The sequence below is a fragment of the Lepus europaeus genome, chromosome 9, assembly GCF_033115175.1.
Source record: "Lepus europaeus isolate LE1 chromosome 9, mLepTim1.pri, whole genome shotgun sequence".
NCBI classification, from domain to species: domain Eukaryota; kingdom Metazoa; phylum Chordata; class Mammalia; order Lagomorpha; family Leporidae; genus Lepus; species Lepus europaeus.
Window position 1 is genome coordinate 18,996,456 of NC_084835.1, and position 15,883 is coordinate 19,012,338.

The 15,883-nt window shown below is 45.0% G+C and overlaps 1 protein-coding gene and 1 long non-coding RNA gene across 2 annotated transcripts in view; one reads left to right on the top strand and one right to left on the bottom strand.

Moving 5' to 3' along the window:
• The window catches only part of LOC133766860 (uncharacterized), a 185,525-nt gene that overhangs the window by 22,560 nt on the left and 147,082 nt on the right, over window positions 1-15,883 (top strand). The window lies entirely within an intron of this gene.
• Window positions 1-15,883, bottom strand: part of ENTPD3 (ectonucleoside triphosphate diphosphohydrolase 3) — a 34,622-nt gene that overhangs the window by 3,051 nt on the left and 15,688 nt on the right. Inside the window, exons 5-10 of the mRNA XM_062200664.1 lie at window positions 8,580-8,730; window positions 6,848-7,007; window positions 5,617-5,850; window positions 3,838-4,110; window positions 3,563-3,673; window positions 909-1,046 (exon numbers count right to left, since the gene is read on the bottom strand). Coding sequence (XP_062056648.1) covers window positions 909-1,046; window positions 3,563-3,673; window positions 3,838-4,110; window positions 5,617-5,850; window positions 6,848-7,007; window positions 8,580-8,730 — 1,067 coding nt within the window. The remainder of the gene's footprint in view (window positions 1-908; window positions 1,047-3,562; window positions 3,674-3,837; window positions 4,111-5,616; window positions 5,851-6,847; window positions 7,008-8,579; window positions 8,731-15,883) is intronic.

Sequence of the window (15,883 nt, forward strand, 5' to 3'; positions counted from 1 at the left end):
CAGGCCTAATGAAGGATATTGATTTATTGATTGGCTTGATCTAATTATTGCTGAGACTGGTATGGAACATCCTGACTCCAGACATCTTCAGACTTCACATCGACTGTTCCTAACATGAGAAAACCTTCCCAGAACCTGCAGAACACAGCTCTGGCTGGATGTATTCACAGGGTTGAGTCCCTGGGGTTCACTGGGATGTCCTCTGTCATTCCAGTTTTGGACAGTAGTGTTTGATGAACACTTCTGTGACAGTACACACACATACACACACATGAGAATATTTCCAAGAGCTCTTAGGAAATTACATTAAAAGATATTTTGATGAAATCTATGCCTACATGAGGTTTTCAAAAGGTTCACAGAAAAAGTATATTGTGGAAAAAACTTCCCATCTCTCAAAACTTTGTAAGTACAGTGACTTTCTGCTGAAACAGAAAATTCTTATCTAATGCTAATGTTAACTGATCATGCTCTAAAGTCTGTATGTTATTCTGACGTGTGTAAAAGAGAAAACAATTAGTTACCATCCCCTGAAAAATTATTATATTTGAAGGTTATTTTCGGGATGAAAATTCTCATAAATATGATCCTTAGCATGTTCGTTTATCACTCAACAAGCATTTACTGACCACGTATTAGGTTCTAGTGCCTGTCCCTAATTCTGGGAATGCAAGTGTAAGGAGACCCCTCTCTGCCTGGGAGGAGCTCCCAGTCCTCTGGCCTGGCTTCCAGTGGGTTCCTCACCTGGAAGGGTCTCCTGGGAGCAACTACTCTATGTTCTCATTACTCTTCCTCCTGGACAGATTCCATGGAGCAAGTTTAACTCACCAGTACCTTTACCTCTTCAAGTCATCCACACATATATGTACCGAGTTCTCTTTTGAGAAGAGATTTGTGTTTTGACTTACTTCATTTTCAAAATTTATTTGGGGCCAGATGTCCTCTGTGAATTTGTATCCATTTACAAGCAAGTGGTAGATATAGTGGGCTGAGAAGCAGTAGGAGCGGGCATATACTTCATTAAATTTGGGAAGCAGGAGTTGGAGCTGAAAAGGAAATTTGAAAATCTGAGGTGCACAAAATGTCCATACTACCCAAAGCAATTTGCAGATTCAATATGATATCAATCAAAATACCAAATACATTCTTTTCAGATCTGGAAAAAACAACCCTAAAGTCCATATGGAAATTTGAAAGAGCTACACAGAGAGTTATCTTCTATCTGCTGGTTCACTCCCCAGATGGCAGCAACAGCCAGGGCAGGGCCAGGGCAAAATCAGAAGCTAGGAGCTTCTTCCAGGTCTCCCACATGGATGGCAGAGGCCTAAGATTTTGGGCCATCTGCTGCTGCTTTTCCCAGGCCATTAGCAGGGAGCTGGATCGGAAGGAGAACAGCTAGGACAGAATCCTGTGCACATGTGCAATGTTGGTGTTCAAGGTGGTGGCTTTATCTGCTATGCTATAATGCCAGCCTGCAGGTATGGTTTTAAATGCACACTTCAGAATACCTTAGAGTAACATAGTTTTTAAAAATCTTGGCCGGCGCCGTGGCTCAACAGGCTAATCCTCCGCCTTGCGGCGCCGGCACACCGGGTTCTAGTCCCGGTCGGGGCACCGATCCTGTCCCGGTTGCCCCTCTTCCAGGCCAGCTCTCTGCTGTGGCCAGGGAGTGCAGTGGAGGATAGCCCAAGTGTTTGGGCTCTGCACCCCATGGGAGACCAGGATAAGTACCTGGCTCCTGCCATCGGAACAGCGCGGTGCGCCGGCCGCAGCGCGCTACCGCGGCGGCCATTGGAGGGTGAACCAACGGCAAAAGGAAGACCTTTCTCTCTGTCTCTCTCTCTCTCACTGTCCACTCTGCCTGTCAAAAATAAAAAAATTAAAAAAAAAAAATCTCATCACTCAGAATTTCACAATAAAAATGAATATCATCTTCTAAAAGTTCATAGAAAATGCTCATTATGTAAAGACTGCATGGGGCCAGTTTTGTGGCATAGCGGGTAAAACTGTCGCCTGCAGTGCTGGCATACCATATGGGAGCCCCAGCTGCTGCCCTTCCAATCCAACTCTCTGCTATAGCCTGCAAAAGCAGTAGGAGATGACCCCAGGCTCATGGTTTTAGATAGGCGCAGCTCCAACTGTTGCCAGCTGGGGAGTGAACCATCAAATGGAAGACCTCTCTCTTTCTCTCTGGCTCTCCTTCTCTCTAACTTTCAAATAAATAAATAAATCTTAAAAAAAAAAAAAAACCTCCATGGATTTCAGATTTTTTTTTTTTTTTTTTTGGACAGGCAGAGTGGATAAGTGAGTGAGAGAGAGAGAGAGACAGAGAGAAAGGTCTTCCTTTTTGCCGTTGGTTCACCCTCCAATGGCCGCTGCAGCTGGTGTACTGCGCTGATCCGAAGCCAGGAGCCAGGTGCTTCTCCTGGTCTCCCATGCGGGTGCAGAGCCCAAGGACTTGGGCCATCCTTCCACTGCCTTCCCGGGCCATAGCAGAGAGCTGGCCTGGAAGAGGGGCAACCGGGATAGAATCCGGCGCCCCGACCGGGACTAGAACCCGGTGTGCCGGCGCCGCAAGGCGGAGGATTAGCCTGTTAAGCCACGGCGCCAGCCAGATTTCAGAATTTTTTAGCACAAAGTAAACTTTAACTCCATTTTCCATGAATTTTTAAATACCCTCATAATAATACAATGATATAGTGTAATAAATCAAGTATCCTTATACTCTATCATATGATGATAATCTCGATTCATTGAGAGCTTATTATGTTCCAAGCTGCTGTTCTAATTATTATGCATGTGGTTGGAACATTAATCTACAATACATGTTTGGGTTAGGTTACCTTTTTATTTTTTACTTTTTAAAAAGATTTATTTATTTTGGGGCTGGCACTGTGGCTCAGTGGGTTAAAGGTTCAGCCTGCAGCACTGGCATCCCATTTGTGCACTAGTACCAGTCCTGGCTGCTCCACTTGCGATCCAGCTCTCTGCGAATATGCCTGGGAAAGCAATAGCGGATGGCCCAAGTGCTTGGGCCCCTGTACCCACATGGGAGACCAGGAAGAAGCTCCTGGCTCCTGGATTCAGCTTGGGTCAGTCCTGGGTATTGTGACCATTCGGGGAGTGAACCAGCAGAGGGAAGATCTCTCTCTCTGTCACCCTGCCTTTCAAATCAATAAATCTTCCTAGATTTAGCTAGAAATAAATAATCAAATAAATCTTTCTAGATTTAGCTAGAATTCCATCCTGGGCTCCCACAGGGGTGACAGAGGCCCTACTATGTCTTCCCCTGCCTCCCCAGGCACATTAGCAAAGAGCTGGATCAGAGGTAGAGCAGCTAAGACTCCAACCATTGCCGCAGTATGGGATGCTAGGCATTGCGTATGGCAGCTTAAGCCAGTGTGCCACAACACCACCCCCACTTCCCTTATTCTCTCCATTTTATAGATGTGGTAGAAGTAGAAGGGCACAAAGACTAACTTCAGAACACACACACACAAATGGAATACGCGGAGCTCTACTTCTGATTTGGACATTGCTCCTTTCTCTTTAAAATACTGACCTGACTCCAATCCTGTGAGCAGAAATACCAGGTGCTTGAGTTGAAGTCTTCCAGAGAAGAGCTCCCTGAAAGATTTAAAGCACTGGCTGTGTAGTAGAATCCTGAAAAAGCCTGTAAATAAGTCGTACAGTAAGAAGTTAGTGCTCAGATGGAGCATGATATGGAAGTTTCAAGGTGGGGAATAAATGGGTAATAAGTTACAGTACAGACACACACGGGTGAGAAACAAATATTTGATGGGACGAAGAAAATCTTCCACTGGGTTTTGCTCTTACCACAAATGGCCCGTGAACCTTTGGCTGATAAATTCCATCAAAGGAACAGGCTTGTCCATGTCGGCAAGCTTTGAAGTCAAATACGGAAGCCACCTTTTCCCTACACAGCAGTGGGTCCCCAGTTCCTTCAAAAGTGATAATGTCCTTGGGGTTGTAACTTGCTGGCCTCTGCTTCATTGTGCACAGACTGTCAAATATGGCACCCATGGTGGAGGTGGTGCTATAATTCCAAGGGTAGCAGGGATTGGTGACATTGGTTGCATAGGAAGAATTCTGTAGGTACAAGAGTAAGGCATTAGAAATCACTTTTTTTGTCTATGTATTTCCCTTTTGCAAATTCTCACTATTACCACCCTTCAATGTTAAGAGAGAAGCTGAAAAAATACAAATCTGTATCAGTGTGTACTCAATCCCACCTTGTCCAGATAACTCAAGTAGAGACAGGAAAAGGAGTGTATAACAGTGACGCTGCACCAGGCACAATGTTGGCTCTCAGATTCTCTGACTCAGCCCTTATGTTAGCTCTATGAAGTGGGTTTTATGAACTCCATTTTAAAGAGAAAACAGGTATGTAATTCATCATTTAAATTTTTTAAACATTTATTTGAGAAGTTCAGGAGGGGAGAGAGAGAGCACTCATTCCCTTCTGCTGGTTCATTCCCCAAATGCTTGCAATAGCCTGGACTGTGCCAGGCCAAAGCCAGAGATAAGGAACTCAATCGAGGTCTCCCATGTGGGTGGCAGAAACCCAATTAATTGAGCCATCACTGCTGTCTCCCATGGTCTGCATCAGTAGCAAGCTGCAGTCAGGAGCCAGAGGCAGATATGGAACCCAGGCACTCCAATGTGGAAGGTACATATCTTAACCACTAGTCTACATGCCCACCCCTAATTTATTATCTTCGATAGAATAGTATCTGTCTCCCTGGTAAAAGACACAGATAAGAATACATTATAAAAGTGAAGTCTTTGTCCCACAGGTGTTAGGAGCAGGGGTGACCACTGATACTCTGTCCAGGATGCTCACAGCCCAACCCAGACCGTGTCCCCTGTCCAGCGTCCCATCAGAAGCCAGGATCTCTGACCCCTCCTTCCCAGCAGCCCAGCCATGGCTGAGCTTGATGTTCCCTGAATGCTGGGATTTGGGATCTCATCTCTAGTGTCCTAGGTTATGCGTACCACACTCGTGTTGTGTTCACATTGGTGACAGGCTCTGGCGGATGCCAGGAAGCAGCCTTCTATGCTCTGGCACACCAATTCCACGTGAATCACTCCCCAACATGAAGGAATGTGGTTGTTCTAAAGCCCCACCCTACTAAGGGCATGGAGCCTGCCTAATACAGGCCCATCCCACGTAATGCTGAGCCTAGGGAGGGCTCTGCGCTCCCTCCTTTCTACAGACATTTCTCTTGTGGCCTCTGATATTTTGTTCACACATAGAGGAGCCTTAAAATTAGGCTCATGCAGCTACTTGTTTCAAACAGTTGGTGTCCATAAAGGGACTCCAGGTCCTGAATTGGGAACTCTGGAACTTCCCTGGACTTCCTACTCAAATTCACTGGAAGTGGTCAAAGCAATAGAGACAGGAGAGACAGGGACAGAGACCGACAGAGACATAGAGAAAACATGAGTAAGCTTGGTCCTCCAGGAGTAAATTAGAAAATGCTAGCATTTCCAACTGATGTGGAAAGGACAACTCCTAGGAAGCAGGACACCCTACCCTCCATTTATACCCTCAAGGGAGCACATGCTGCTGCCTCCCTACCCCAGCAAAGGTACCTGCAGGAGCATTGCCAGAAACCTCTTCTCAGCCTCATTGCGGCCGTAACACTGGAAGCTGTGGGTGTAGAGCGTGTACGTGTAGCCGTACAAGGACACCTGCACGATGTCATTGGTCTTCATCCTCACCCTCTCTCCTGGAACGAAGGCTATCTGGGTGGAGGCACCACCTAAATCCAGGGCACCTGTGGTTTCCACTCCATATGGATGCACCCACATATGCCACAGGTTCTTCTGCACAGTGAGAAAAGGAAGTGAGAAAAAGGCCAGAGGTACCATCCCCATTTGCTCAGGGTTCTCCATCCCAGACCCATCTCCTGTCACTAAGAAGTGTGATACGGGAGCATTAGGGGTCAGTTCTCTCCTTTCATTCCAGGGGTGCTGACTTGAAATGTGGAAGGGAGCTTGGTAATGAGTGAGGTGGATTAGGTGCATATAATAGGGACTGGTGGGGACTGTGACAGACTGGAGAGTCCAGGAGCCACACTGTTACTGTTAGCTGTCATCAGGTAGGAAAGGGAGCCCACTGTGACCAGTTCCTCCAATTCTGAAGGAGAGGAGGTCAAAAGAAGCTGGAAGTATGGAATGTTATCCACATGGAAAGTTTCCAGATGTGGACATTTCCCAAATATTACCTGTTGGCAATTGATTTTAGGTTTTAAAGTGTTTGCAGGGGAACAGAATAGGTCATGGGCTAGATACGGCCTGGGTGCCCTCAGTGTGTGTCCTCTGTAAACAGGTGATGGTCTCTTGGGATTGAATCTCCTCTGCCCTAAGAGCAGGGAGTGCAGGAATTGGGCAGTAAGGAGACCTGGGGACACGGAGAGCACTTCCTTCTTTCTCTGGGGACTGGGCGAAGCAGACTGCCTCGGGCTCTGTAAATTCCAGACAGCTGTGGAACCCCTGGCAAGGGTCATTCTCCAGCTGCCCTTAGAAGACCGACAGCCCAGTGTTAAATTTAGACCCTACTCCCTCCAACTTCTTACAGGCTGACAAAGCGATCATAATCTCCCTCCCCTATGTATTTGGTCCTGTTTATGATGTGTTTTGTCCTAGCTATCTAAGTGTCTTCTCGTAGATACCATCGCATTGGTGTTTCCCTAATGCATTGGAGGATAGGAATGACACAGAATAGATGCCCCTGTTGGCAGGTACCTTTACTTAAGCGATCACCCCCTGGGAGACAAGATAAACAGGGAGAAATAAAAACCATGCATTTGTTTCCACACACCTCCAGGAAATTTCCCATTAAATAGTTGGCTGTAATCCATCCATATACCCCTTCCTCTTGCCCAGAAATGATTTGAGCACCCCTAAAATCAAAGGGCTGGGACTTGAAGTAGCTTTGGATGCTTGCAAGGACTTCATTAGCTTCTGTTTCATTTTTCAACCTATGCAAGGCACAGAACACAAAAGGCTGAGTGCCCAGACAACACAGTCTTAAAATAGTTTCACTCAAGTGAAAATGTATACCTCCCAATCCCCCGTTGCTGGCAGGGATGATTTTCCAGATGTGTTCACTACACAGCAGCCCCTTTTGCAAGTTGAAGCATCCCAGGGTGACTGTGAATGCAGGAGGTACTTGTCACCTGTCAATCTGCCAAGCAGGAAAATAGCTTTCCATAAAAGCATGATCTGTTCTCCCCACCCCTACCTGTTCCTGTTCTGTTCTCTAGCGATCAGCTAATCAAAAGAGCTTCCTTCTTAGCCACTGTTGCTTTGTCCCAGATCAGCAGAAGAAAGGAGATTGGCAAAGCCATTAGAGGGGCATAAGTTATCTTCTGGGGGCACCATATAAAGGAGCCCTCATCAGGCCAGAGGGAAGGTGAGCTTTGGAGCAAGGGGGATAGGAGGAGGTGCATCTTCAGCTACTCCTGCTTCACTTGTTGGGGTGACTTCATCATGAGGGACACGATGGTCATCACTGGTCATTGGAAACCCATTGGTGTGCTGACCCACAGAGCAGTGGCCACATGATATAGCATCATTATAGCATCCATATATGACCATTCCGCCCTACAAAAGAAAGCTTATTTGGGAGACTATTCCCTCTGACATCAGTGAGTTAAGAAAGCCTGGGGTGCCAGCTCGCTCGTGGCTCAGGAAGAACAAGAAGCAGGACTTCAAGTTGCAAACAAGGATATGGGAGCTCCAAGAGTAGGCCCAATTTAACTGAGGGTGCTTCGTGAATCCTACTGACCCCCCCCCCTCATGATCATGTTAACATGTCTCTGTTCAGTCCTATAGATTTTCTTCATACCCAGATATATAATTTTACATGACTGGGATCTTAAAGTGCCTTTGAAGCAGAGGGACTATCATCTTCCAACACTGGGAGCAGCCTCCACCTTGAGTCGATGTCAGTTTAACGTTTCTTTTTTTGAAACTATTTTCCTTTTATTTCAAGGTCAAGGAAATAGAACGAGGGGGAAAGAATAGAAAAGGTATTTAAGAACAGGGAGGCTGGGCTGCAAATTTAAAAGGAATGGATTGATTGATTGAATGAAATGTGAGATTTGTTTTTCTAACAACTCCAGAGCCTGGCGTGAGCTGCAGACATTCATTGTCTTAAAGCAGATTTCAGGAACATTTTGTACACAGGCAGAAGCTACTCAGCTATGGACAGCACTTACTACACAATTCAGCTACTCCTTTACACATCTCAAAATACCAGGTTTCATAAACTAACTTCTACTTTTCTGAAGAACTAGAGGCACACCCGTGAGCAGATCTTTTTTTTTTTTTTCCAAAGTTCTACATAAAATTACCAAGGAGGAGGGAATCCGTTTCAGAACTGTATTTTTCTGGGCATTAAAAAAAGAAAAAGGACTCAAAGTTTCCTAACCTTTAAATATGAACTTCTTTGGGTGTGCTGCCAGAAACAGAGCTATGTTCTTGGCAAGGTTCAACACATCCCAGGCTATTTGATCCAATGGGCCCCTTTGTGCTGCTTTGGCCTTTACCTCAGCAAGCGCATCCCAGCCGTGGCTCCCAGGTGGATGCGGGTGGACTGGTGCTGATGGGTTGGAATCTGCCCCTTGACTTTGAGCATGCAGTCCTCAAAGATTGCAGGGATATCTTGGGGGTTATTCCCATAGCTGGAGATCCCAGAGCCTGAGGAGCAAAAAAGTCAGCATTTCTCAGCATTCCCAGGAACCAATGAGAGTGTTGTTTTTTTTTTTTTTTTTTAAGATTTATTTATTTATTTGAAAGGCAGAGATCTTTCATCTGCTGGTTCACTCCCATATTGCTGCAATGGCTGGGGCTGGGCCAGGTTGAAACCAGGAGCTCCTTCCAGGTCTCCCACATAGGGGCAGGGGCCCAAGGAATCAGGCTGTTCTCCACTGCTTTCCCAGGCATATTAGCAGGGAACTGGATTGGGAGTGGAGCAGCCAGAACTCATTTTAAATCAGTACCCATATGGGATGCTGGCGCTGCAGGGAGAGGTTTAACCCACTGCACCAAACTGCTGGGCCCTCAACGATAGTTTTTAAACTAAAAAAAAAAAAAAAAAAAAAAAAATTCAGCTTTAGCAATGATTGGGTTTGGGAAGGAAATTGAAAGCAGGTAGACACACTGGCGCTGTGGTGCAGTGGGTTAACGCCCTGGCCTGAAGTGCCGGTATCCCATACAGGCACCAGTTCTAGTCCTGGCTGCTCCTCTTCCGATCCAGCTCTCTGCTGTGGCCTGGGAAAGCAGTACAAGAAGGCCCAAGTCCTTGGGTCCCTGCACCCATGTGGGAGACCCAGGAGAAGCTACTGGCTCCTGGCTCCGGATCGACGCAGCTCCAGCTGTTGTGGCCATCTGGGGAGAGAACCAGCAGATGGAAGACCTCTCTCTATCTCTACTTCTCTCTGTAACTCTGTCTTTCAAATACATAAAAAAAAAAAAAAAAAAAAAAGAAAGAAAGAAAGAAAAGAAAACAGGTAGATGGGCTAAGTCCCACGCGGTTCCAAGGATCTGTCCACTTCCAACCTCTGGAAAGAATGAATTACAGAGGGGAAAGAGTGATCCACAGCTTGCTTTTTCTCATCATGAAAATTTCAACTATAAATAGCAGTAGAGAGAAGAGCATCGTGAACTCAGTGCATCCATCTCCCAGCTTCAACAATGATTGACTCTTAGTAACTTCATCTGTACTCACTCCCATTCTCTCCTCGCAAAGCAAATTACAGACTCATCTCACTTCAATCCAGTATGTATCCCAAAGGCAAGGATTCTCTCAAAGAGGCACAATGAGGATTCCATTATTACACTAACCAAAAAGTAAAAGATAATCTTTAAAAAAAGATTTATTTATTTATTTGAAAGTCAGAGTTACACAAAGAGAGAAGGAGAGGCAGAGAGAGAGAGAGAGAAAGAGAGAGGTCTTCCATCTGCTGTTTCACTCCCTAATTGGCTGAAATGGCCAGAGCATCGTCGATCCAAAGCCAGGATCCAGGAGCTTCTTCCAGGTCTCCCACGTGGGTGCAGGGGCCCAAGGCCTTGGGCCATCTTCCATTGCTTTTCCAGGCCATATCAGAGAGCTGGATCGGAAGTGGAGCAGCCAAGTCTCAAACTGATGCCCAGATGGGATGCCTGCACTGTAGGCAGTAGCTTTACCTGCTATACCACAGTGCCGGCCCCAAGATAATTTCTTAATATCATCAACTCTCCGTCATTGTTCACACTGCCTCCACATGCATTCTCATTCTCTTCCCCTCTCTCCTTTTTTCTTCCCTCCCTCTTTCTTAGATGAATTAGGATCCCAATCAATTCCATTCAGTGCAGTCTTCACTTTCTTTTAATCTATTGGTTCTGCCACTCTGTCTTTTCCCTAGTACTTATTAAACAATTTCCTTGCAATTTCTTTGTCCTGCAGAGTTTCCAGTCAAGAATTTGCTGATTGTACGAGCACAGCTCAATAAACATCTTGCTTTGGTTCCCTGTATTTCCTGTAAGTCATTAACTGAATGTAGAGAATTGATCAGATTCATGTTTGAATATTTTCAGAAAGACAGAAGAGATTAGTGTAAACTTCCAATAGGAGGCATATAGTGTCTTCTCTCTTTTTGTGCTATAAACAGTCATTAATGATCATGGCTTAGATCTATTATTCCACTGGATGGCATTTTAATTTTTTCTTCATTTATTACCTAAAATAATTTTATAATAGAAAAATCTTCATTATCATTAACTATGGTACAGTTTATACAGCAAAGATAGGATATGTGCTTAATTATTTATAAGCTTTAATAATATAGTTTGCCTCTCTAGCATCCCTCCCATTTAAACCATGAGGGATTTTGTTTGTTCCGGTTTCTTAGGGTCATATGAACTTAGAGATACTTGGCATGTTTCAGTGCTTGCAGTTATGCTTAGTGAAGACCCCACCTTGGGCTGGGAGGCCCTCTTCAGTGTGACCCATGAGTCCTATTTATATAATCTCAGAAGGCTTTCAGAGATTCTTTGCTTTTGATGTGTTAAGATACATCAGATGTCCTTGATTGTATGTTTTCTGCCCCAAATCTGAAATCTGTCATTTCTCTGTGGAGCCCTGGTTTCTTTTATTGAGAAACAGTGCAATTTTGTACAATGGTACAAAATTTAGAACTTGGGTATTCATTGCAAGCTCTCTTCAGAGGATGGACCTAGGAAAAATTCCATCTCTGAGAACACACAACTGTAAACTCTTATTGATGCTTCCAATTCAAATTCAAGACGGCAGGTCTTTACTTAACATCTCTGACCTTACACCTTCATCTTCTTATTCCTATGCTAACAGTCATGATTCCCATCCAGGAACTCCAACATAACTCACCTGCTCTATGTCACAATCCACACATGACAGTCTCCATGTAACAATGTCAGCACTGCCACCAACTGTTTTTTTTTTGAAGGTCCTTTTTATCCTTCAGGTATATTCCACTAGGCTACTACAATCAAATTAGCGTGTTGAACCAGTAAGAGATTTTTTTTTTCAGTATTGTTACATCAGTAACTTGATATACATTTAGGCTGGTTTGTTTCATTTTGCTCCCGAATGTTAGAGATTGATTTCTTTAAATTTCATTTTGTTTTAAACTTATAAAAAATTATGTAGTTCCAAAATCAAACCTACAGAACTAGGTGTATTCAGATATCTAGTTTCTACTCATGTTTTCTCTCTGTATAGTTTCCTTTTTTGAAAAAAAAAAGGATATCAATGTATATTTAATATAAGCTAAACTGAGAGGACTCCTTAAAGATCTTGGGAAATGGAACTGAAAGATTAAATTTGTTTTGGTGGAAAATATTTAAATCCATGCACAGTTTTTTCATAATAAGTATTTTCTATAACCATTCTGAAAACTCTGCATATTCATATATATTTTGTATTACCCGTCTTTTAGTAGCTTATTTTATACACCTTTCTCCACTTTATCTTTTTGCATTTAACAGTATTTCCTAGTGACCCTTCCGTAGCAGGATGAAACATCCCTCATTCCTTTTTATAGTTGCATTGGATGCCACTGTGTGCATGTAACATAGTTTATTCTGTCAATCCAGGATCTGAGTTTAAATCAATCCAAGTTTAGGAGAAGAAAAGTGCGAGATCAACAAGGAAGATGGGGGAAATAAGAATCCTCTGGAAACTTCCTTGGTGTGTTCAGAACTGATAGTCTTTGTCTCCTTCCACTGTCCTGTCTTAACTGTCCCCACTCATCTTCCAGCTACTACAAACAATGAGAAAGCCTGAGAAAGGTTTGTTTGGATGTATCCATTAAAATGCACAGATATGTGGACTTCATCCCCAGTGCCAGAGAAGTGTTAGAGAAGGATGGGCTTTCCCAATCTTGGCCAAGGACAGAGCCTCCCATCCTAGAGGAACAGCCTCCCACCACAGACAAACGACAGCAAATCAAGTCACGGTCTTGATGGACACCACAGCACGGTCCCAGAAGCTCAGAGTGGAAGGAGTTGCTAACAACAAAAACAACACACACACACACACACGCACACGTAAATTCATCAGCATATTACCCACGGCTGTTTTTGTGCTAGAGAGACAGCTGAGAAGTCATGACAGACATAGAGCCCAGAAGTCTAAAACAGTATTTACCATCCAGCTCTTTCCAGAAAACTTTGCTGTCCTCTGACTTAGATGACTGATAGGCATCTTCACCTTCATGTGTGACCAAAGTCGAATTCCTTAATCCCTGCCCTGCCCTTAACCTGCTCCACTCCCAGTGTCTCCCAATCTCAGTAAATGATACCATGAGGCACACATGGTCAAACTGATGTTCACACACCATCAACCTGGATGCTTGACATCAAATCCATCATAACGTCTTCTTGGGTCTACTTTGAAAATCTGAGCACTTCTAACTCCTTCCCAATAACCATCCTAGCTCAGTGTTCTCAGCCTTGGCACTAATGACACATCAAGTGGTAAATTCTTTGTGGTGAGGTTGTTCTGAGCATTGCACACCACTTACTTTTTGTCTGTCTCCTTCACTGGAATATAAATTCCAGAAACCCACCGCAGAGAGTTTTGCATATTTTCTTTATTTCTGAGTCCCCAGTGCCAAGAAAAGTTCTTGGCAAACAGCAGCCACCCAACAAACATTTATTAAATGAACGAGCGAACCAATCAATCAGTGAGATTTTCAAACTGACACCTATCTGTAGAAATGGATCACATACTGCAGTACATGGGGCAAGCAAAATATGGTCTGCTAGAGCGGGTTTCTGGGTGGGGGCTGTTTAGGAGCAAGTTAGAGTAGGGAAACCCTGGGGCGTGGAACCCAAGGCCTGTTTGCCTCAGGTTTCTTAGGCCTCTTTGACGGAAAAGAGAGGCTCAAGGCTCAAGGGATATGGGAATTTACAACCCCATGGGAACAGAACTGTGATTGCTGTTTCAATACACAGAGAACTGAACAGATGGCATAGAACTTAACCCGAGGAGGGGCAGGAGCCAAAGATGCATGCCTCAGCTTGAATTTTGGCCAACTGCTGGCAAAGGCTACTTTTTAACAGTATGGTACCTGGTTCCTGAAGCCACCCTCTGAGGCATTTCGGTGGTGGGGATAGTTAAGTTTAGGCTGCAGTGGAGCTTAAAGAACTGTGAACCACTGGACTGTCCTGAACATCTCTTTTAGGAGAAGACGGAAGCAGGCTGCAAGAGAGATGAGTGGCATTGATGGGAACCAGGCTCAGCCAGGGCACAGCTTTACCACAAGCAGCCAAAGCTCCAGAAACCAGCCTGGGGATCATCAAAAAGACAGTGGCCAATGAACTCTGGGAAAGAGGAGCAACAAAAGACAGGATCCCACCGGGGCCCCAAGAGAAAGAAAGTTCTAAGGGCCTAGACATCTGGGAATCACTACTGGGTGAGCAAACATCCACCACTCCCCTCACATTGGCCAAGACAGGGAGGTCCTGGGAAATTTGCAACTTAGAAACCAGAAACTGAAATTACCCTTGAAAAAAACCACATGTCCTTGAAGGGATGACACTTGCCAGCCTTCACGTCTGTAATTTAAGCTGTAGTTGTGGCCTTCTGGTCGTTCAGAGTATACATGGATGTCTGAGGCCACTGTGATCACAGGAGGGAAAATCCATTCATGGATGCGTTGTGGGCTTCATGACCTTGCCCCTTCTGTCAGTCAAATGTGGCATCCAGGGGCTGCCCTGCAGCCTCTTGCCCTGAGAGGCAGCCTGAAACTCTCCCCACATAAGCCTGACCTCTGCCTATAGTCACAGAGAGATCGGGGCTCACTGTGGCATACACAGTTATACTGCTGCCTGCAGCACCGGCATCCTGTATGGCCCCTGGTTTGAGCCCTGGCTACTCTACTTCCTATCCAGATCCCTGCTAATGCTCCTGGGAAAAGCAGCAGAAGATTGAGATCTTTTAACTATGGGACAGAGTCACTGTTGGCCAAACGGTTCATGAGGCACTCGGGAATGTGGTGCTCTGTGAATAATAACAGCTAACACTTACTGTATGCCAGGCATTTGCTACCAGATTTACACACATTATGTTATCCAATCTTCAAATCCTATGGGGTAAGTTTTGCTATTATCACTTTTCTTAATTTAGAGATGAGGAAATCAAGGCTCAGAGAAGTTAGATAACTTCCCAGAGTGCACACAGTGGGGATGAGAAGTCTCTATCACTACCTTGCCTTACCCTCCCCTTTTCTTGAAGAAGGTGACCTCCTTTTTTCAAAGAGTGCCCTGATGTCCTCTTTCATGCTTGGAGGTCAAGAAATGGCTCAGAAACTGGCTGAACAGACATGAACTTGCTAGCTGAGGTCAGAGCCAGCCTGCTGCTGCCTGTGTCTTGTGGATAACAGGGCAAGTAACAGAAAGCATCCAACTCTGCTGCTGTGGTGAAACCAAAGATGCGCCATGCGGATGCCTCTTACAATAAAGACTAACTGTCTCAGCAGGCAGCTCCTTCAGGATTGCCAAAACTGCAGAGACCTGCACTGCTCAGGATCTTGATCCTCTCAGGATGGCAGACAGCCAATGACATTGGCAATGGGCATCGAAGCTCAGCTATTTCAGGCCATTTCAGCAATGCAGGATAACTCTCAGCAGCTAGAGCTTTATCCAACTTGCACTGAAATTGGACTTTGTCTGTCCTGTCCTTTTTCTGCCTCTTCCTGCCACAGGAGTGAATCTCTGATAATTCCCCAGCATCTCAGGCTGTCTCCACACTGGCTTCTAGAAACCCTAACTTGCAACACCTGGGTGTCAGGGTGTGTGAACTCCTGGCTGCCCTCCTGCAAGGGCCGATGATCAGAACTCCCCTGGTTATCCAAAGAAGACTTCCGGCCTCCCTGTGGAAAAAAGAAGACCCTGCTTCCCAGCTTCTCAATGCCAGGCCCTTCAAGAAATTACATTTGGGCTGCTCACGGAGGGAGGTGAAGGAGACTGCTGGGGGCTTGGAGGACAAGTCCAAAGTCTCTACCTGCTGTCCTGTGGGCTGAAGGTTTACCTGTGACCCATTTGGGATACACTGGTTGGGAAGTTCCAGGACAACTCAAAGATCCTAATGCTCTAAAGAGGTGGAGTAGCTTTCAAAAAGGTGCACATAGAAACATACTCACCAACCAGTATGATTATGCAGACTAAAGATTTAATTGTAAAAGAATTATAACACTTCCGCTAGAAGAATATCTTTATGACCTCAGGAAAGCAGAGGATTGATTGTAAATAAAACACACAAATGGGCAAGTCACAGAGGAGAAGACTGATACTTGCACCTACATAAACATTGAGACTTTCCATCTAACAA